Here is a 23479-nt window from a genome sequence, read left to right as displayed (position 1 = left end):
ATAAACAATCGGTCTATGATATTGCTTAAGTTTTTAACTAGAAATATATCTATGAGACAGAATTCTTCACAATTACTGAGTTTGTGCTAGTATAAAATGTCAATCACAGTTCAAGTATAGTTGTTGAGAGAAACATACAGAAAAATGTTGAGCTTCCTTCCATACTCCTAAAAAATCAATCTCCTGTGAAGGTACAAGACCCAGGCGACATAGTCCAGACTTGCAGAAATTTTCAAATAGGGAGCACTTGTCAACAGTGTAAGACTGAGACCCTTCTCCCATATTGTTGCTAGAAGATATCTTGGGAGAGAGTGAATCAATGTCTGAGGTTGAGCATGACTGGCCATCTGAAACACACAATGTTTAGAGTTTACAGTGAAGAAACAAAATTCTCAGTCAACAAATCTAGAAATCTTTTGGACAACCCATAAATGGTATTAACCGACATTTAATCCATAAACACAGTATGATTTATATGCATACTGAGTCCCAACAAGTGGGCTTCCATTATGGCCAGTCTATGATCATCTAACCGTGCTGATTATGCAGAGGACAAATACATGTTGGATATATAAAATGGTGGGTCTGACCAGTATCATCTGCAGTGCTGTGATCACTAAATGATATAATGGTCTATCAGGAGGGAAGTTCTAACCCCAGTCTCAAGAAATAAAACTGACAATTAGAGCAGTTAAACAACTTGGTGAACCTCTGCACCACATCAGTGATTTTTCTTTTAATCACTCCAGTGCCAATAGGCTTCCTGGCATGGCCACATAAAGGTGGACAATGAGATAGGATTTTGACAACATGATATTGAACTGCCGTTCAGATGGAAGTCAAGATCAGTAAATGCGACTGCAGACTTGGATAGAAAAGCAGCTGTTAGACTTGAATGGTGTGAGGGGAACAATATTCCCTCCCAGCTCAGGGAGGGCAGGCCATGTACTTTCATCTGGGGTATCTCTTGTGTGTTGCTGCTTGGGGTCTTGTTCTCACTTGGCGATCTTCTTGTACTTTCGCTTGGCTCTTATTTATAAAATTTCTGTTATTTATGCCCACCCCCCCCCCCCTTTCAAAAAAAAAGAAAAGAAAAGAAAAAAGAAGGCTTCCTAATAGGGCAATTTCCTTCCTATTTCACATTGTCCCCAGGAAGTAGTTAAAGTGAAGACATTACATTCTTCTAGACGCAGATTACTCTCCAGAACTCTCCTCTGCTGTTGACGGCGCAAAGCTTTGCCTTTCCTCCCAATCGAAGGGCTTGCTTTCCAGACTTCCGGATAATATCTACAAAGAACCTTCAAAAGAAACATTACATGTTAGGTACTGAAGAAAAGAAAAAGCTAATGATGATGAAATGAACTGCAACAAGAAGGGGTGAGGGTGGGGGAAGCATTATTTGGTTATGCCACCCAAATGCAAGTTTATTCCACTGGCGATGTAACAGTCATTCATTGGCTTGAAGGCATGAGCCTATTTGGAGGCCCAATCCCAAATTCCACAAGCCCAACTCAAGACTTTCGGTTTTAGGTCCATATAAGGGAACCATAATGGGAGAAATGTTTTCTTTTGATTTCTTTTCTTCTTTTTGGGGAGCAAAAGCATGATTGTCATTACCAGTTCTGGACAAGCGTATTTTTGTAATTTGGGTTTTGGGTGAAGTTTCTAGTTAAATGATAAGTCTCTAGTTACTTCATGTATAAGTAGTTACTTCAAACACAAGTAACTACCACTTTACTAAATAGTTACAGCACAAGCAACTAGCAATTTATAGCATAACAACTGACACTATAAATACATACGTAATGCTTCTTTTCTGAGATAAATCAAATTGATAATGACCCTTTAACCAGTTTTCCTGCTGATCACTTCAAACCTCTTCCCCCCCCCCCCCCAACTATCTCTAGTACTGTTCATGGGTACTGTTTGGAGCATCAGAACAGTACCGATCTCTCTTCTTTGCATGTCAAACCCACACCAAACATCAAATCAACAGGTCAGAGTTGGTTGATTTCCTCCATCATTACCTCATCCAGCAATATATTTACTTCAGCCCTTGTACGGTAATTGATTCAACTGTCAGAGTTTAGTATTATGATCCTAATAGTTAATCAGTTGCTTTTCTTTATGCTTAATATCAGATCTGCCCATCGGTTAATTGTTGTTCATCTATTCAGTTTCTGATTTCTCTTTCTTGTCTCTCATATCAATTATGCTCTACTTCTCTGCTTCCTTACTAGGAATTGCTCTTAAATTTCTAATTCTTTTGGTTCTCCTTTTCCTTGTCTAATTCCGATTCTAAGTTGATAGATTTAGAATTGTCCCTTGATTCTTTATAATTTGTCTTCTTATATCCTGCTTATCATGTGCTTGCTAACATTGCCCTTAGAGTCAACCCACAACAACCTTAAGATTTGGATTCTTCCAATCCATCCTACATCACTGTTTCACCCATATTAGGAGCCTCTCCCACTAATTAAATTCTCTCTTGTCATTGTTGATAAAAAAAAATATGAAAGAAGAAAAGTTCAAATTTATCAAAGTTTAATCTCAGTCCGAAACCACTACAAAACATCTAAAAATTGCACCTAAGAACTAAGATAACTTAGATACTAGTTAGCAGTTTGGCAAAACAATCAAACCAAGGTTTTAGATCACAGTTTCGCCAGGCCACAAAACCGCGGCGAGATCTTGTATTTTTTTTTCTCAACTTGATGGTTGGTTTTGGTGGCCATATGGCCAAGATAGGTCCTGAAACTTGACATTCACCCTATTTTAGGCCTTCTAAACATACTGGAATCATTAATTTTTACAAATTCAAACCCAAAATGGTACTTTGACTACAGACCCTAGGTTGGTAGTCTACGGCGTGCGTGAGATCTATCCTAGGCTATTCCACACAATATTTAAAACTCATATAATTAAAGTAGAGGTGTAAAACAACTTATATAAGCATTAAGAATTAAAATACATCAAACCATAAAGCATTTAAGCATTAGGCATCATATTCATATTTCATTATCATACATAGTGATGGTTCGACTGTTTTCATAATTGTTAGAAACTTGGAAAGAGACGTAGTCACATACAAGTTAGTACCGAAACGAGTGTCGAGCTGGATCATCATAATGACCACGTTGTTGCTGTTGTTGTTGTTGAATCAAGCTCAATCAATAGATCGGTGAACATTGTATAACATATAATAATTTCATAGTCAACAAAACAAGGTTAGATCATGTTTCTATTGAAAAAATTGTTTTTTAGAAGGAATTTTTACCTAAAAGAGTTCTTGAGATGCAATGCAACTCCCAAGAGAGATGTTGAAGCTTCGATCAGCAGTTGGAGGTGAGATTTGCCAAAAAAAATTCACAAAACTTCCACTTTGTATGAGTTTCGCTTCACAGCAAACCAACAGAGGCAAGATTTCGACTCCAAGGTGGGATTTTATAAGACTTAAGTTGGTCTGGTTTAACCGAGTTGAACCGAGACAGAGATATTTGGCTCGATCTCGACGAGATACCGAGATCTCAGCTGAGATACTGTAGTATTTAGGTATCGACTGTGATCTCGTCTTGAGATCCATCGAAACCGAGATATTAGCGAGATCTCGCTAGATCTCGCTGAGATCTTGTACCATGAATCAAACTATTGCCACCAAATTGAAGATGTATGATGATTATTTTCCATTTCCATGTGCAACTCCAGAACCTTAGAGGATACTCCGCTGGACAGCCTTCACCAACATTAAATAGGATTAATGCTTCATCTAGTAGGAAAAGACAAAAAAGGGGGGATAGAAATTGAAGATGTATGATGATTATTTTCCATTTCCATGTGCAACTCCAGAACCTTAGAGGATACTCCGCTGGACAGCCTTCACCAACATTAAATAGGATTAATGCTTCATCTAGTAGGAAAAGACAAAAAAGGGGGGATAGGAATTGTTGTCAAGTTCCCCTAGAGCCTGAAAAGAAATCCATTGGACTACCATTCCACAAAATGTACAATCTCTTTTGTGTATGTCTATGCGCACATGATACTCTTTCTTGAACATACCCTACAAAGGCGAATCAACATACTTATTAGCTACCAACACTTGATCCAACATCTGATGACCTTGGACAAAGGCTCCACTAACTTATCTATTTGATAATACTCCCCCATTGAATTCATAAACTTATTACTGATCTTCGCCCCTAATTTTGTTCTGAAATGAGCTTGATGAATGTTAAATTGCTTCTCTATCCTTAAAAACCGGAAGACCTTCAATAGGTCCCTCTTCAATAATAACCTAGCAGTGCTCATTAGAATGATATGAAAATTCATCTGGTTCTTAGTACGCTGTTTGTCTATCCCCATTGAACTCCTCCACGATCCCATTTTCAAAAAAATCCTTTTGAAGCAATTGCTTGCACCTTCATCAGCTTCATCAATCTCTGGGAATACGCTATCACCTGTCAACAGACCCCATTAAACAACAACAACTCAGCCTTATCCCAACTAAATGGGGTCGGCTACATGGATCCTTGCTCTCCAATCAGCTCTATTCCAGGTCATATTTGATTCAAGGCCTAAGCTATGCATGTCTTTCCTCACCACTTCTCCTAAGGTCATTTTAGGTCTGCCCCTGGCTCTTTTAGTTCCTTCAATCTGAATCAAATCACTCCTTCGTACTGGAGCATCCAAAGGCCTCCGTTGAACATGGCCATGCCACCTTAAATGACTTCCTCGCAGCTTATCATGTATCGGAGCTACTCCCAAATCAGCTCTAATATGATCATTCCTTACTTTACCCTTCCTGGTTTTGCTACTCATCCATCTCAACATCCTCATCTCCGGTACACTGAGTTTATCTATATGATGCTTCTTAACTTTCCAACATTCCACACCATAAATCAAAGCCAGTCGAATGATTGTCCTATAAAATTTTTCGTTAAGTTTTAAAGGAATAAGTCGATCACACAACACTCCGAACGCACTTCTCCACTTCATCCATCCTATTGAAGAGGAAAAATCCTATTTACAGCAACATTTTCAGATGGACTTGGATGCTCTTAGATATTTTCTGGGATTTGAAGTGGTTCGGAGTAAAAAGGGTATTAGTCTCTCTCAGAGGAAATATATGCTTAATCTTCTGCCTGAGATTGGTATATGCCTCCAAACCTGTTGATTCCCCTATTGATCCATATCAAAAGTTTGGGGTGAATGATGATGAGGAACTTGCAAACAAACATCAGTACAAGCGGTTGGTTGGTAAAATTATTTATCTTATTGTGACCAGGCCAAATATATCATTTGTTGTAGGCGTTATAAATTTGCTCATGGAGACGATGAAGCAAGCTCACTAGGAGGCAACTTCTTGTATTTTGAGGTATGTTAAGGTGCTCCAGGAAAGGGTCTCATTTACTACCCTGATAAGCATGTTGATCTTGTTGGTAATTTTGATTCTGACTAAGCTGATGCTGACGGTGCTAGAAGGTCAACCACTGGTTGTTGTATGTCTATTGGTGGTAACCTTGTGAGTTAAGTGTAGAGCTATGGCTCATACTGCAGCTGAGTTGATGTGGTTAAAGTCACTTCTTCAGGACCTTGGCTTCCTATCACCAAGCCCATTGATATGTATTGTGATAACTAAGCAGCCATCTACATTGCCAGTAACCGTGTCTTCCATGAGAGAGCTAAGCACATTGAAGTGGACTGTCATTTCATGCAAATGTTCTGATGAGGATGTTGATCTCTACCCCTTTTGTTAATTTTGGACATCAATTTGGTGATATGTTCATCAAGACCTTGCTTCAACTTGCTTTTCTTGAAGAGTGTTCCAAGCTGGGCATGGGTGATATCTATGCACCAGCTTGAGGGGGAGTGTTAAAATTAATACCACAAGGCTAGGGGTAGTTTTGTAATGTTCTTTATGTTCAGGGGTATATGGGTACTTGCTTATATTTATAGCGAGGGGTTTTATGTAATTTGACTCTTAAAGTATTATAAATATAACTGCCGATTAGGGTAACATACATTCTAATCGACCAGCCTTTGATTTCTCTTCTATATCCTCTGTTCTTCAACTTCTTCTTTCTTCTCTTTATTCCATAATTTCCATTGATCTGCTCAAGTACTGGTTACTGTTACTCTGATTCTGTTACTACTGTTAGTAACATTAGGCTTGTTAGAGTTTTATTTTGAGTTGTTTATTTATTTAGAGTAACAAAGTGATAAGAAGTCCTTTGATAAGCCAATTTAGGAATTTTAAAGTTTATAAATACCCCCTTACACAATGGTATAGAATTAAAGGATTCAATTTATTTTGTAGGCTGTTTCCTAAGATTGCCTTGCGTGACTGGATCTTTTTTCACTGTCACTCGTGAGCTGTATTCTCATCTCCACCATTGGTGAGTTCCCTATCTACCTATCTTTCTCTCTTAGTTGGACAGCAAAGCAAGATTATCTCTCCTCCCTTTCTCCATCATCACCACCACAACAACAGCATAGCCTTCTCCCTGTCTGGAGAACCCTATACATTTGCCTCCCCACCCAATCTTTCCTCATTCACCGCCACATCCCTGTCTCCCCCTCCTGTATCCTTTGCTGGAATGGTATTGAGGACGTTGATCACCTTTTCTTTTCTTGCCCCCTAGCCTCCTCTATTTGGAAAAAAGATTTGCAGTCCATTTGGCCCCGGAGCAAATGCCCCCTTCCCTTCACCCGGGAGTGGCTTTGGCTTGATATATCCTCTTCTGGTTGCTCTATTTGTGATACTGTTGGCAAACTTGTGTTCAGTGTTGCTATCTCTTACATCTAGATGGAGCGGAATCTTCATAGATGGACTTCCAACTCCCAGTCCATTGACATGATTTGGAAAGCCATCTTTTTTATGTCAGCTCTAGACTTCATATGCTTCCCCATGGATCTCATTGTTGTTACCTGGGGCTTAGATTCTTCTCTCTTTAGTTCTCCTAGCCAGACTCCCTAGGCCTGTGGCTTGTGTTTTGTATAGTTCCCCTCTCCCTTCTCTTTCCCCTGTGTATTCCCCCCCCCTTCTTCCTCTCCTCCCTTTGGGGTTTTGGTAATGAATTTTTTATTCACCCAAAAAAAACATAGCCTTATCCCAACTAAATGGGGTCGGCTACATGGATCCTTGCTCTCCAATCAGCTCTATTCAAAGTCATATAGGATACGAGACCTAATCTATGCATGTCTTTCCTCACCACTTCACTAAAAGTTAATTTAGGCCTGCCCCTGGCTCTTTTAGTTCCTTCAATCTGAATCAAATAACTCCTCTGAACTGGAGCATTCCAAGGCTTTCGTTGAATATGGTCATGCCATCTCAAGTAACTCTTTCGTAGCTTATCATGTATCGGAGTTACTCCCAACTCAACTCCACTATGGTCATTCCTTACTTTATACTTCTTAGTTTTACCACACATCTATCTTTTTTTTTTTTGGTAAAACCACACGTCTATCTTAACATCCTCATCTCCGCCACACTTAGTCTATCTATATGAGGCTTCTTAACTCCCAACATTCCGCACAATATATCATAGCCGGTCGTATGGCAGTCCTATAAAATTTCCCTTTAAACTTTAAAGGAATACACCAATCACACAACACTCCAGATGCACCTCTCCACTTCATCCATCCTATTTTAATTCTCTGGGCAACATCATCCTATATATTGCCTTATTTATTTACGATAGAGCTCACATATCTAAAATACTCACTTTGAGGAATCTCCCTCTGGTCAATATTGACCACCTCGACAACCATCCTAATGTCGCTAAAGTTACACACCATGTAGTCCATCTTTGTTCTACTTATCTTAAGACCATTTGATTCCAAGGTTGCTCTCCATAGTTCCAACTCGGCGTTAATCCCTTCCTTTGTCTCATCCACCAACACAATATCATCAGCAAAAAGCATACACCAAGGGACCTCGTCTTGTATGCCTTTGGTCAAATCATCCATGATAAGCGCAAACAAGTAAGGGCTTAAGGCTGATCCTTGATGAAGCCCTCTTGTTATTTGGAACTCACTACCTTGACCCCCCACGGTTCTTACGCTAGTCACCACACCATCATACATATACCTCCCTTTCTCCACCATTGAACCAATATTGTAGAAAAGACATTTTTTTAGAATCTTCTCTATCTCCTACACCTATAGACCTCTCAATATTCACCTAAAATTTCACCCCACAACTTAGCCATCAACCACTCTTTTTTCTCTCTCAAGTCTCAATCCACCTCATCGATCTCCATTATGTGGATGTATTTAATTCTGATTTGTATTCTGGAAATTTATCAGTAAATTCTTGTAAATATTATTTTAAAATCTGACCATTAGATCTGGATCAGATTTGATCCAAACCTAGCCATCAGATTGGAATCTTCTTCCTCCATCTTAATTGAGCCCATCACTTGCAAATTGATCATTAGATTTGCATCACATAGGTAAAATTTGAACCTAATTTTCATGTTCCCACCAAAATATGCCACTACCAGGTGCAGAAAACAAAGTTTGAGAAATTATTTATGGAATGCAACATAGACAACATAGACACTAGCTCCGATAATATATTACTACGTGCCCCCAACATGTATAAATGTTTCCCAGACAATTCATAATATGAGAAGTACTGCAGATAAGTATTATCCCAGTTAACAAGTATCATAAGCCCTGCTGCATTGAAATTGGGCAAGGATACAGGGAGAAAAACCAATTCACACCACAAGAACATGTGCCAACTTGAGCATATCTATCAGAAGGATAAGCAAACGTGCCAATTGAAAGAAAAATAGTTATTACAAAGATAAGGGAGAACATTATCTACCATCTGAAAGACAGCACGGAAAGCATGCAAATCAAAATTCTGAAGAGCTGCGTCTCTGGTGAGATTTCTCCACCTCTCTGCACTCTGTAAGGTAAAGCAAGTCAGTGCTATTGTCTTCTAAGAGCCAAACATCCTACAGTAAGAAGAGGTGTAATAAAACGATACATACATTTTTTCGATATAAAACCAACAAATCAGTCCCTCCATAGTATGGTAAATTCTGACTCGGCTACTACGGTTAGTATGGTCAACCTCAAGAGATGTAACTTATGGAAGGGATGGTACTGGTTCCAAGATGTTTTGGCACTTGTCTCTCGGACTCGGGCCACTGTGTCTTTTGCATTTCGGGAAAGCAACAGAGCAGCAGACTGGCTGGCTAATCACGCTTGTGATACAGGTGCTTCTTTCACCTACCACCAGGACAGCCTGCCTGGGGGGGGGGATTATCAGGTATCATAAGGGAAGACAAGGCAGGTATGCCGGTTTTCAGGTTCTAGCATACGGGCTTGCTTGTATGGGGAGCTTCACTAAGAGAGTCTTTGAGCGATTAAGTGATCTGGTTTAGGGTAAGGCGGGATGTCCCCCCCTTGTATTCTTTGATTCTTTTTGGTTAATTAATAAAACGCTAGGGGCTGCCCCGGGTCCCAGGTAATATTCGGGTTAAAAAAAATAAAATAAAATAAAAAATAAGTCCCTCCATAGTTGTTCACAAATAAACTAGTCTCCTTGAGCTTGAATTGCATGAAATGCAAATAGCCCCAGGCTCCTACCTCTACATGTAACCCTTATGTCAACGATTTCAAATTACTAGAACAGAGCACCTGAATCTATTATTTTCGTACATAAATCCTTACAGTGAGCACCTTTCTCCCCCCTACCCAAACAAAGAAAAATTCATGTAAGAAGATCAGAGAACAGAAAACAAGCATTAATACAATAAAATAATCAGGAAAATTGATGCAGTTGCTTTAGCCTCGCTGGACCAACATGACCCACTTTGGAGGCCCAAACCAAAGACTGATCCTAAACCTGTTTTCTGGTCTGGCAAGGGCTGGTAGTTTAGTTTAGGATGCAATATTTGTTTTATTTTATTGATTTCATGGGTAGATTACGTAGGAGCTTCTTAGGTAGTTTTCCTTTCTTTAAAACATGGTTTATTTTGGTAGTTTCCTTTTTGAGTTATTTCTAGTTTAGTTAGGCTTCTATTACTATGCAAGGCTATTTTCTATTTATTCATTGTAATCGTAGAAGGGCAACAGACTTGAAGATTTGATTAATGACGTTTATTTGTGAAGCTCAGTGTGAGTGTGTGTGAGCGTGAGTTCCCCCTCCCCTTTCCCCTCCTTTCTTCTCATTCTTCTATTGTTTCTCTCTGTGAAGCCCACCGTAGCAGATCATCACTTTGGTCTGCATTACAAATACAAGAGGACATAATCATAAGCAAAGAAAAACGCTGCTCAAAGCATCACATCAGAGTAGATATCCAAATTCCCGACATACTTTCTAGAGACACCATTCTAGCTAAAGAATCAGCTGGACGACTAATACACCTAGGCACAATAGCATAAGAAGTTCAATTTGGAAGCTAAACGCAACCACCCCTTAAACAAAAATGTGATGATTTACATAAATTATCAACCAACCTCTTGATCCATCCAATGCTAGTAATGAAGACTAAACTCGAACCAGGGAAAATCCAGTTGGAGTTTAGCTCAAAGGACCACAGGATATAGTAATACGAACAAGAAAACAGAGAAATTTAATAACTTTAGCTAGACAACTCAGATAGTACTGAAACTGTAATTAATGAAGGAACCAGCACCACAATGTCTTGTTCGGCTACCTTCAGGTGTTGAAAAACTCATTGATTCCCGATGCCGAGCTACTATTGTTATAGTTACCAATCCCAACCATGGTGCACATAAGCTTAGAAAATTTGGACAAAGCCGGTGGTAAGGCAGACGCCCCATCGTTCGTGGTGTTGCAATGAATCCAGTGGATCATCCTCATGGCGGAGGTGAGGGGCGCACGAAAGGAGGTGGACCTTCAGTGTCACCTTTGGGGAAAGGGAAACCATTGGAACAAGATCTCATGGATCTAATTCAGCAGACAAAACAAGCCTGCAAAATTTGATTAAATTCTGATAACAGATCAATAGGTTTCTGAAGAATCCTACTATGATAAGGATTAGTCAAAACAAGAACAGAACTGCAGAATCAATTAGAATATTCTTTCAGGAACTCAGAACAGATTTCAGAGAGAAACCAATCTGAGATAACAGAAGTAAACTGAAGTCAGAACTATTAATATAAATCTGAAAGTGATCAGAAAAACAGATTTGATTGATAGATAGATAGAACAGACAAAGGAAAAAAACAGGTTAGGAATCCACCATGTTACAATTATCACAACTAGAAACCATTAATCAAGAGAGAGGAAGAAAAAGAGAAAGAAGGTGAAGAAGAGAAGAAGACTGCGAGAGAGATTCACAGCCGATATCTCAAGCAGTCTCCCCTATCGCCTGTATATATAGAACCAATCCAGTGATACAACTTAAGTAAAGAAAGAGTCCTCGCTGAAATAGAAAAGAAAAAGACATCTAGCTGAATTAGGAAAATAAAGACCTAATCTCACTAGGAAGATAATGAAGTAAATCTGGAAACTTAGCCTAATAACAACTAACCACCCATGATAGGGGCACTCCCCCTTTCATGGTACAAGGAATTGTACCCCCATGGTACACACATATTGCAACATTAACACTCCCCCTTCAAACTGCTGGGCAGACTTCAGAAACCAGCAAGAATCGATGATGCAGAAAACTCTTCAAAAACAGAGCATCACCAGCATAAAAGGAGTAGAACAGCGGCAGCACAGTAGGGGCTTGAATCAGCCCAAAAACTTGTATCGAAGACCCACCTTCGATAGTATTAATCAGTCCTCAAGAGAGGAGTAAAGCTCTATGACGATAAAAAGAAAATATATTGCAGGAACTTAATGGCGGTAAAACAAAGATTTCCAGATGTTGATGATGGCAGTCAGCTTCATATATATCGATCACAGTTGAGCACAAACTCCATTGATAGCAAGATAGTTAGTAGAGAGCCCTAGTTCTTTTTCATATCATTAGCAAATAGCAACTAGGGCAGTAGATAATAGATAGGCAGCATGTGCTGCTGCAACCAAGAATCGGGAACTTGTCTTGAAGAACTATCAAACCAGCAAAAGAAGAGTGATGATTACTGGATAGTAAAACTCTGAGACCATGTTACAATAATCAGAACTAGAGACGAGTAATCAAGAGAGAAAGAAGCTGAAAAGAGAAGAAGACTGCGAGAGAGATTCACAGTCGATATCTCAAGAAATCTCCCCTATCGCCTGTATATATAGAACCAATCCAGCATTACAACTTAAGAAAGGAAAGAGTTCTCGCTGAAATAGAAAAGAGAAAAAAACCTAGCTAAATTAGGAAAATAAATACCTAATCTAACTGGGAAGATAATGAAGTAAATCTGGAAACTTAGCCTAATAACAACTAACTACCCACAATAGGATACTCCCCCTATCGTGGTACACATAATTGTACCCCCACGGTACACACATTGCAACATTAACACATCAAAACCTCTGAAAGAATCCACTCTTCCACCAAGGAATCCACCTTAGTCATCACTAGGAATCCACCAGGTAAACACCACTGAATCCACAGAACCAAGCAATCCACCTTAGTCTTCACTAGATAGAAACTCTTTGGAATAGAACATCTTTGGGTTTTAGGTTTCCAGGACCGAACTACAACGGAGTGGTGATGGGCAAGGCATTCTGCGATAATGCAAAGAGATAAGATAGATTATGGTTGAACGAATTGGGAAATCAGCAAACAAAGGAAGCATTATAGCAGATAAACTACAGGTTAATAGAAGATTTAGGTTCAGATAGAATAAAGCTAGTGTTCAAGAAATAGAATAATAAGCAAACCCCTAAAATCAGAGATCTTCCAACTAAAACTCAACTCATTCCATTTCCATAGAGAACATATGTGGAGAACCCAGCATATATGTAATATCCGAAGCATGGTTCTCATAGATATTGGAGTGGACCTTTCAAGGTGCTTTGCAACTACTTCAGAGGTGTAGTCGTCCATTTTTTTTATAAGCAACAAAATTAAAACGAATGTGATTACAATGCTCTCAACAACTTCTCCAAAGACGACATGTATAACTGATAAAGGCATGTAATCTAAAAAGTAAAAACAATAAGAAGAAAAATCTACTGTTGGTGGCAATGAGTGGCTCCGAGACCCAATTATCCCGAAAAACACCTGCCTAGAAAGCTCAGCCAATACATTAGCTGATCTTGGCCTCCAGCTGAACGAGCAATTCAACTGAAATGCTAGGAGGAGAATATGTCTAATAATATGTGCATGCCTCCATGGACCCTCAGTGAGTTTCTGAGCCCAAGCTATAACTACAATGATATTGTTTGAAAGCCTTCTTTCAATGCAAACTGCAACCCCAGTTACCCTATCCTTAGCGAAAGAATCACCTGATAGGGCTCCCCAGTCCAGTGGGACTCGAGTATGCTGCCGAAATTACTTCTGATGCTAATCTAATCAGCCCACCCACTTAGTCTTTGGTTAGTTTGTCTGATGTTCTCCTTTTATACTAAAAATTCAAGAAATTCCATATTACGAAACCTCCGCATCCACATGAAAGAAAAGAGTAAACAAAAACAGCCGTAACAAGTGAAAGGTGTCTCAAAGACTCAACCTGACAAGCAAGATCACGGGCATTTTTGCCAAAAGAAAAGCCAGCCAATTTAGCACTTTCACTCATTGGGAAACCACACTGAGGACCAGTATTCTCAGAACCTTCTTCAGATAGCAAGTTGTAACAGCAGCCGATGCTAACCACTGCTTTGACTTCTCTGCACTCCAAAAAAGTCCTAGACAGACAATACCTGTTAGAAAATCCTTTTTTGTTTTCACGACAAGTAAAAAGTCCTGAACAAATAACACTCCCCACTTGTTAGAACTTTTGAACATGTGCACTGTGAAAAAGTTATGAAAGTCAACATCTTTTTAAACACCAAGAACAGATCCAAAACATAAAGTAAAGGTAAAATAGTCTTACTACTAAAGGGGGGGGGGGGGAGAAGAGAAAAATGAACACATGTAATGTATGGGTGGGCATACCCATTCCATAAATCATACATCATACATGGTTCATTACAGAGAGTCAAATAAATTAGAGTCAACAATACAAGCAAGTCACCCCTATGCCCCCCCTAGTACCACATCGAGTTCTGGGCAGGATCAAAACCACGAGAATGTTGCTGCTGTTGTCAAATCAAGTTATGCTCCGCTTGTATCACAAAAACTGGCCATGTCATAGTCTGGTGAAAGAAACACTCAAATCCCCCCATAGCAGCCCTATAAATGGAATTGTCAACATACTGGAGTTACCCTAATCTAGGGTATAAATCTCTGAACTATAAGGAAATCGATTGAAAGCCACTGCTACTGGATGGTGGTTGTGGAACCACACCGCCATGTATGGCTGGGGGACTGGGAACGAGAAGATGATGTGCACAAAATCTGACTCAATGTGTGACTGACCCTCATATTCAGAGGGCAATGAGTACCAAGGATTTAAGTATCAGTATCGGGTATCATATCGGAGGGTTGATTTTAAGAGACGTATCATATCGTATCAAAGATATGCTAAAGATACGCATGAAAATGGTCAAGATATGCATGGAAATATACTTTTGGAGCAAAAAAGACTAAATAGGCAATATATAACATGTATCATGCATAAAGACTAAAGTGGAGAACAGCGTATAACTCATGCTTGATTGTTTTCATTTTGTAAGAAGTTTTAAAAATCAGAGCACAAATCCATGCAATAACTCAGGTTTGATGCTATGATTTTGTTAGTTTTACCTAAATCCATGTAACTAATGCAAAAAACAGGTCTAAAAGTAAAGATTTAAGCAAAAAAATACAAGTTTTTGAGAAACATACCTTTTCTGTGCACTTCTTCTTCAATCCGAGATTTATGAATGTTGAATAATCCAAATTGAAGTTTGTTTGCTTGATCTAAGTCGCTTTTCAGTGTTGAATCGAAGCCCCACGTCACAAATTTGAAAGAAAACCAAATGGAGGGGCTGAGAATCCATTTTTGGGTAAAAAACGAGTCTGCCCTTGCTCTGTTTTGTTCTCTGGTTTGCAAACTGAAGCCCAGAATGGGTTTTAATGGAGACTCAATACATATCGATAAGTATCGAACAATACAATACTTATCACTTAAAAAAAAAGAAACATATCGTATCGATACCGGCCGATACTGATACGTATCGGCTGATATGGACCGATACTGATACGTATCGGCTGATACGGACCGATACTTTAATCCTTGGTAATGACGATGAAGAGTTAAACTGCCCATAGCCACCATACCCAGTGTTGTCGAAACTGATGCTCCCTATTATGGTGCATGCCACTACCCCCATGCATACTACTCTCCTCCAGACTCATCCGAAAATGTCAGTCAAGCTTGTAACATCGATGTCCATGGATTCCATATTATCATCCTCCTAGTCAGGTTGTGGTATAAATAGGCGATGAGGGCCTCTCGAGTAGCCTGCACGTGTGGGGCAGCAAATGCACCAGTGTAAGCATCCTGTGCGGTATGATCGAACTGACTCTCACTTGTGAAGTGGATCAGCTCTGGCTCTGGCTGGTGGTACCCCTCGTGCATTCCTGCAAATCTTATCACCCCCATCAGCATCATCATCAATCATCATCTTCGCCAGCTTGAGACTCAAAAGGTCAGAGTGTCTGTGAAGGAATATGACCCTCTCAAGAAGCCATAGAATCGTCAACATCAATACCCATTTGACGAGCTATCTCGAGGTCAGACCCACCCCTAGGCCGATCCATGACAGGGTCACCTTGATCCCTCACCCACTCGTATAGGGGATCCTCTTCATCCTCTGACTCTACCTAGAAAATGTTGCCACGCTCGATCGGATCTTTATCACCAATCCATGAGGCCCTAGATCCACCAACAATGTCTATTTTCTTCAAAATTTTGTTGTAAGAAAATTTAAAAATATATATATATTTAAAGATTGCAGCTCCGTGAAGTCATAGATCAGGCTAAGGCGTGTAACATATAAAACAAATGAAGGCCAACTACCAAGTATTTATCCTATTTTTGTAAAAATTAATTTTTAGGAAAAGTGATATACCTCCAACTTTGAATCTTGCACAAATCTTCGAATAACGCAGCAAATCACTGATTCCAATGTGTTCCTCTACTGCCCAAGTACTTTTTCCAACCTTGTACGACAGTGATTTGGCTAAGAAATCACAAAAAATAGGTTTTCCCCTCTTCCCTGGCGAAACCAGATGAAATGAAGAAATGGGTTGAAATTTCAACCCATTTTGTTCGATACTTAGATTTAATTTAAAGCCAAAGTAACGTTTAGTCCGAAATTTTGACGAAATGAAATATATGAACTTGGACTTCCTTAGGTATCACATATCATTTCGTTTCAACATCTGGCGAAACCAAAATATTTCGCGAGATTTCGCAAAATTTCGACGAGATCTCGAACAATGCTTGGCCAAGAGGAGAAGGCTATGTGCTCCTAAGTGGAACAACCTAAGGAGGAATTTGATCTGTGAGTGTCACGGAAATAAGTGGGCTGGTCACCTAGGGCAGCAGTTCACACAAGCATTGTTGGAATTGGCATACTTTTTGGCCTCAAAAGAAGGGTGACATCGAGTCCTAGGTGAGGACTTGTCTTCCAACAATACAAGGTAGAGCAGAAACCACCAAGGGGACTGTTAGAGCCACTCCTCATACTAGAGAGACCATCAGAAAGTGTCTCTATGGACTTCATCATGGCCCTACCCAAGTTGGAAGGGTGTGGGTCAACAATGGTTGTTGCCAGTAGATTCTCTAGTATGGCCAAGGGATTGCACAGAGGAGAAGGCGGCAAGGCTATTCCTAAAGCATGCCGTCAAGTATTGGGGTGTGTCACGATCAATCATCAGTGATCGGGATCTTCACTTCATAGGTAGGTTTTGGATGGAGTTGTTCAAGTTGATGGGATCGTCGCTACACTTCTCTACAACTTAAAACAGAGTGTAACAACAACTTGTTGGAGTTGTAAGCATTTTGTAAATGCCAACCAGCGAGACTGGGCGAAGCTACTTGATGTGGAGTTTTTGTACAATTTCCAACAAAATGAGGCTACCAAATGAAGTCCTTTTGAAATTGCCACTAGACAGCAACCTCTAACGCCACACATGGTAACAACAGGCTACATGAGTAAGAGCCCTTTGGCGTTCAAGTTGGCCAAAGAGTGGCAAGAGAAGGTGTATGTGGATAAAGCTTACTTAGACATGGCAACCAAGAAGATGAAGAAATGGGCTGACAAAGGAAGATGGCCCACTAACTTCATGGTCGAGGACTTAGTACTCATGAAGATTCTACCACAACAGTTTAAGTCCTTAAGAAAGGTGCACAAGGGGTTGGTACGCCGATAACGAAGGTCCGTTCGAGATCAGCAAGAAAGTAGGCAAGGTGTTCTACGAGGTAAGCCTACTCAATCCATACCATGGAGACATGGAAGACCCAAGTCGTGGGACTTCGATGAGAGCCTCGATGGGCTTTGCTACTTCCTACAAGAAAAAGGTTGAGTACATGATCACAGACCGAGTCATTCGGGACAGGGAGTACTTAGTCAAGTGGAAGGGACTCCAGAGAGAGAGGCAAGTTGGGAATCGGAAAACGCTCTATGGCGATTCACAAATATAATACAAAGGTTCCTAGAGGAGGATGTTGCCAACTTAGGTGGGGGAGTATCATAGCACGCCATTTGGCCCTCGGGCTAACCTCACTAGCCCATGGACTTAAACCATTGGGCTAAGTAAGGTCCATGCTGTACAATGTTCTACCATTGTGTAGGAAGTCTAGATACTTGTAGAGAAACCTCTAGAAGCTAGAAGACTCTAGAGAATGCTTGCAAATACTAAGAAATGTAGAAGGTTCTAGAGTTCTCCACTAAGGAGGTGGGAATGTTCTAGGCTCCTTAGCTGGAATGTTCCTAAACATTGAATGGAGGACAAGTGTAACAATCTTAGGTATTCTTTATAACCATGGGTGCCTATAAATAGGGGTGGCCTCATTTGACCAAGGCGCCAACAACAAGCAAGCAAGCAAGCCACCAAGTCTTGTTCTCAAAGTTCTAGTGAAATAAACCTCTCATTCTCCCAAACTCTCTAAGTGTTCACTCAAACTCTCTTCATAAGTCCCTCAAGGTGTGTGGAAAGGCTAACTTAGTGCTATAGGAGTGCTAAGTGCTGGAACAGTTGGCTTAGTAAAGACCGAGACCATGATAACGCCCTCGTCAACACTTCGGTGTTCAACCCACACACCGCTTTTCATCAAAGATGTCAGAGATCAAGCCATGAAACTACTTCCCCATACTGATTCGGCTTAGCGAGCCAAGCCAACACCTCCAACCGCTTTCTAAGCACTCTGTGGCTCCAAGGAAGGTGCACTACCTTACTTGATACAAGCTTAACCAGTACCACATCTCCTTATCCCACAGTCTTTGGTACCACTTCCAACTGATCTCCAAAGTCATGTGGCTTCAAGCAAAGATGCACCATCCCACTTGAACCCTAGCCTTATCAGCACCTACACCTGGTCTTCAGCACTACAACGCCTCTTCTTTCAATCTTCTATGCCTCACTACATCATAATTGCCCTCTAGCAAGATGATCCTACCTTTCTCCACACTTGGTAACTCCTCACCTATCACTTAGCTTGGGGAGTTCCAAGGCTTGGCACAACCCAAGGTGCCCAAAACATGAGCAACACCACCACATGTGTGCTCATACTCAGGCTGACCCCGCTGAATTCGAAACACAAGCTTCCCATGGCTTCCCATCCCACCACTTGCACCTGCACTCCAAACCAGCTGTCTCCCAAGTCCCCTTAAGTGTGTCCTCTAAGGCCACGGCCCCTCACCGTTGAGGTCATTCTTCCCTCGAAATATGTTTAGGAGTGTCTACCGCATCTTTCCGATCCTACAACATGCTACCTCGTGTTAGCAGTTCACCTTGACCTCACCCTTCACCCTACACACTAGTCCCTCGAATGAACGACTACCCCCAATCGTGGCTTGGATCTCACTCCTTGCCGATTAAAGCCCAGATTCAATTCAACCCCATTCTTTACCTTGCACACGGTCAGTGCTAGTCTTTCGAATGAATGACTATCCCTGCTCGTGGCACAGATCCTTCTTTACGCTCATCGAAGCACAGCTTCGATCCCATTCCTTCACCTTGCGTCGTCCTCGGGTGACTGACACCCACTGTCGTCGTATCACGTATGAATCCCACATTGCACCGATCAAAGGTTGTTCCTTCCTTCATGTGCCTTTACTTTAGTGCTCCTCCACTCAAGCACAAAACCCATCCTTCAATCTCCGAATTACAGGACTGCTCGGCTCCTTGTTGATAACTCTTAAATTCTCAACCACCCCACTTTGAGTTTGAATGAATTAATTTTGATCCTTTCAAGAGTAACTTTGATGACACCCTATTATCATTGTGATCCTTTGGCACATGTTGCCCATATGGACCACCAAACGAACTTCACAAAGCATGCCCCTCTAGTCCATTGACCATTGTCTTCACCCTGAGGTGGCTTTCTTGTTGGTTCATGGTTTTCCTCTTTCTTTCTTTCTTTCTTTTTTTTTTTCTTTTTTTTTTTTTTTCATCTTTTCCTTTCATTTTGCCTTTCTTTACATTGTGCCTTAGCACCTCACAAGCCATTCTGGCATTAACTCAACATTACATGGTAACTCTCTTGAACTACTCGACACCCTGTCCTGCCAACATCCTTCCTTGGCATGCCCCTTGTATGGTAGTCCAATTCATTGGCACCACCCTTGTGCTGCTCAACATCCCTGGTTGGCATACTTTTGAGTTGCTCACTTGAGCCACCAGAATGTACAAATGGGATTATCATTTCTTAATCCACTCAATAAGATTGCTCTAGCACCATCTGCCGCAACTAGAGACTCAAGCACATATGCTGTAGACATCTACAGAATGTTAGCAATGACTGCCACTCCATGCCAACATGATAGAGGCCAGCAAGCTCTGTGATCGTGGTAGCCCGCTACTACCCAAGTCATAGGCATTAAGCACACAAACATCAATGTCGTACCACCACATAAGATCTCTCGTTAAAATGCCTCCGCTTCGTTGCTCCAAGCACAACACTCATTCCCACCATACTGATCCTCCACACACTGAGAACATTCCTGTTCCAATACCCACTGCCAGAGCAACCTTTTTGTAAAGCACCCAGCATGATCTTAGCTCTGATACCAGTTATCACGGTCTTGGTCTTTACTAAGCCACCGTGCCGATATTTAGCACTCCCATAGCACTAAGCCAGCCTTTCTACACACCTTGAGGGACTTAGGAAGAGATCTTGAGTGAACACTTAGAGAGGTTGGGAGAATGAGAGCTTCATTACACTAGAACTTTGAGTACATGACTTAGTAGCTTGCTTTCTAGTTTTGGTGTCTTGGCCAAATGAGGCCATCTCTATTTATAAGCACCCATTGTTATAAAGAATGCCTAAGATTGTTACACTTGTCCTCAATCCAATGGCTAGGACCATTCTAGCTAAGGAGCCTAGAACATTCCCACTTCCTTAGTGGAGAGCTCTAAAACCTTCTACTTTCTTAGTATTTACAAGTATTCTCTAGAGCCTTCTAGCTTCTAGAGGTTTCTCTACAAGTATCTAGACTTCCTACACAATGGTAGAAAGTTATAGTTCATGGACCTTACTTAGCCCAATGGTTTAAGTCTATGGGCTAGTGGGGTTGGCCTCTGGGCCTATGGTGGCGGGCTGTGACATTAAGCTGCCAAATTCAATCAAATCAATACAACCACTTAACAGCTGTTGCATCAGGTGTATCAAAGGAGCGGTTAAAAAAGTTAGATGAAAAAAGGGGTAGACAAAGCATGTGGGCATGTTAGATTACCAACATGTGAATCATGGAATGGTGAATCAATCCCCTGCCTAATAGCTATAGCAGTGACACGGGCGTTTTACTGTACTTATTATTGCTGGCTACTACATTGGTACCTACTATGTGATGAGAATATATCCAACACTGAATTCATAAATAATGACACAATTAAATAGATCAAAAAAACTGAATGTATGTTGGAACAAACCTGAGCATGGTAACTGAAAGGTCTCCACAAGCATGAAGTCCAGCAAGAACCAATGAAGATTCGTTGTTTGGATCATTGCACAATGAGGGTTCTTTCCCCACATCTGCTACACCTTCCACAATATGCTTTGACTGTTCATCATTATCATTATGAAGCAAATAATCGCTCAAAGCTTTCAATGTTTCACTTGACAAAACACGGCAGGTGACTGTCTGGGGCACACTCAAATACGCATTAGCTGCTCTGACATAACAAAACATTAGAATTTTCAGAAATCGTCAAACAATGAAAGCCATAAGACAAAGTGCTCCTGACTGTAAGAGGAAATAAGATACCCATAAGGTAGAGGGAACATCTACTTGAGGAGATGTAGCAAGCTACAATGACGCATGTTCTTAAAACATGCAAGGAACTGGGGATAACCATTTGGTGGGTCCACCCTGGGTGACCAACCTCAATAACCCAACTCAAGTAAGCCTTCTCCCAAATAGATTTGGTCAGCTACACGGATCCTATTACACCATTCAACCTATTTGAAGTGATACTTGTTATCAACCCTAATCCATGCATATATTTTCTCCCCACCACTCCCAAAGTCATTTTATGCTTCCCCTTGCTCATTTAGCTCTTCCAATCTGAATCATATCATTCCTCTTACTGCTGCACACAGAGGAAATCATTCACATGTCCATGCCACCTCAATTGAAGTAGTGAGTTTCTGTCAACTTATCAAGTATTAGTACTACTACGAAATTACTTCTAAAGTGTCCATTTCTTATTGTATTTCTTCTAGTTTTACCAGTCATCCAAATTAACAACCTCTTCTAAGTTACCCTAATTTTATTTGTATGTTGACTCTTCACTGCCTAACATTCAGCTCCATACATCATTACTCGTCCTTTAATTGACCTCTAAAATTTTCCCTTGAATTTTATGGAATGCATTGACCACACAAGACTCCACAAACATCTCTCCACTTCATCCACCTTGCTCTAATTCTATTTGCAATATCATCCTTAAGTTCTCCTCCGTGACTTATGCTTGAACCTGTATCTAAAATTATCACTTTGAAATATCTCCCTATCATCAATTTTCACCATGCCACTTTCAATCCTATTTTCACTAAAGTAAGTATCCATATACTCTATTTTTGTTTGGCTTAAAAACTTTTGCTTCCAAAGTGTATTTCCATAGTTCTAACTTGGCACCGATCCCTGCTTTTGTTTCTAGAAAAATTATAATTAGTACCGTAGGGGTACTCCTTGTGTAATTTCTTTTGTTTTAAGTGTATATGTGATGCAGATTCAATACCAAATAGGGCTTGTTTGCTTAGTAAAAGTCTCGGGTTGGGTTATATACATGTTGGACCTTTGATCCCATGGGTTTTCTATGTAATAGGCCACTTCTATGGGCCTAAAATATGGGTAATTAGGTTACATACGGGATTAGCTGTGTTAATTCCTTAGTTTTATTTTTATGTAATTAGTGATCATGTGATGATGCAGATCAAAGCTTGAAGAAGAGGACAAAATAAAAGTCAGAAAATACTGTTCACAAATTACTGTTCACGTGACACTGTTCTCACAAACAGTGATTTGGGTTGATATGGACTTCTGGTGTGAAGATTAGGTGCTGGATTGGTGGAATATTCTGGTGTTAAGTTTCTATTTTCTTAGTTATTTGTTTCTAAGTTAGAGTTTCTATTTTAGTTGCTTAGATTTTATTTAGAAGTTCCTATTTCAGTTAGTTTCTATTTTAGTTTCATTGCTTGTAATCCAAGTCTCAGCCTTATAAGAGACCTGCTATTTTATTGTTTCTATTTTTATACTTTCCAATTTTAGGACTTGTCAAAGTTTAAACTTTCTAATTTTTGTAACTTGAGGAGCAAGTCATAGCTACCTATTTATATGTAAGGCTTTTAGAAGCCAAAGAGACGATTTGAATAGCTGAATGAAAAAATTGCTTTGAAGCAAAAGATTCTCTTGTCCAATGGTTGTGACATGAAGGGCTGGGAGCCTGGCTGAGAGAGCCAAAATCCTAGGGCTGAGAGAGCCTGGCTAGTGAGAGCCGAATCTCCTTATCCCCTTCTCTCTTCTTCTCCTATCCTCTACTACTTCTCTTATTTGATTCCCTACTGTTCCTGCTGTTGTGTGACTGCAATCAAGTGCTGCAACCTGCTACTACATCTGTGAAGATCTAGAGAGCATCCTAAAAACACAACTGAATCTGCTGTTGCTGTCCAGAGGCAAAGAAGGTCACTTTCCTCACTTGCGACTGCATCAGTTCCTTATTCACTGCTGCTGATTCGAAGGTCTTGATCTCAACACTCTTCCTCCCAATCAGAGTGACACTTGGAGGACTGCTTCATG

The 23479-nt window shown here is 40.4% G+C and overlaps 1 protein-coding gene across 5 annotated transcripts in view; it reads right to left on the bottom strand.

Moving 5' to 3' along the window:
* The window catches only part of LOC122640381 (protein RRNAD1), a 67706-nt gene that overhangs the window by 32297 nt on the left and 11930 nt on the right, over window positions 1-23479 (bottom strand). For 3 of the 5 annotated variants that reach the window (XM_043833549.1, XM_043833550.1, XM_043833552.1), the window contains exons 7-11: window positions 21111-21353; window positions 13600-13774; window positions 8831-8914; window positions 1178-1298; window positions 139-347 (exon numbers count right to left, since the gene is read on the bottom strand). In XM_043833549.1, coding sequence (XP_043689484.1) covers window positions 139-347; window positions 1178-1298; window positions 8831-8914; window positions 13600-13774; window positions 21111-21353 — 832 coding nt within the window. The remainder of the gene's footprint in view (window positions 1-138; window positions 348-1177; window positions 1299-8830; window positions 8915-13599; window positions 13775-21110; window positions 21354-23479) is intronic. The other 2 variants (XM_043833551.1, XM_043833553.1) reach the window with 2 other exon arrangements.

The sequence above is a fragment of the Telopea speciosissima genome, chromosome 9, assembly GCF_018873765.1.
Source record: "Telopea speciosissima isolate NSW1024214 ecotype Mountain lineage chromosome 9, Tspe_v1, whole genome shotgun sequence".
NCBI lineage: Eukaryota > Viridiplantae > Streptophyta > Magnoliopsida > Proteales > Proteaceae > Telopea > Telopea speciosissima.
This window is presented reverse-complemented; position numbering and strand designations above follow the sequence as displayed.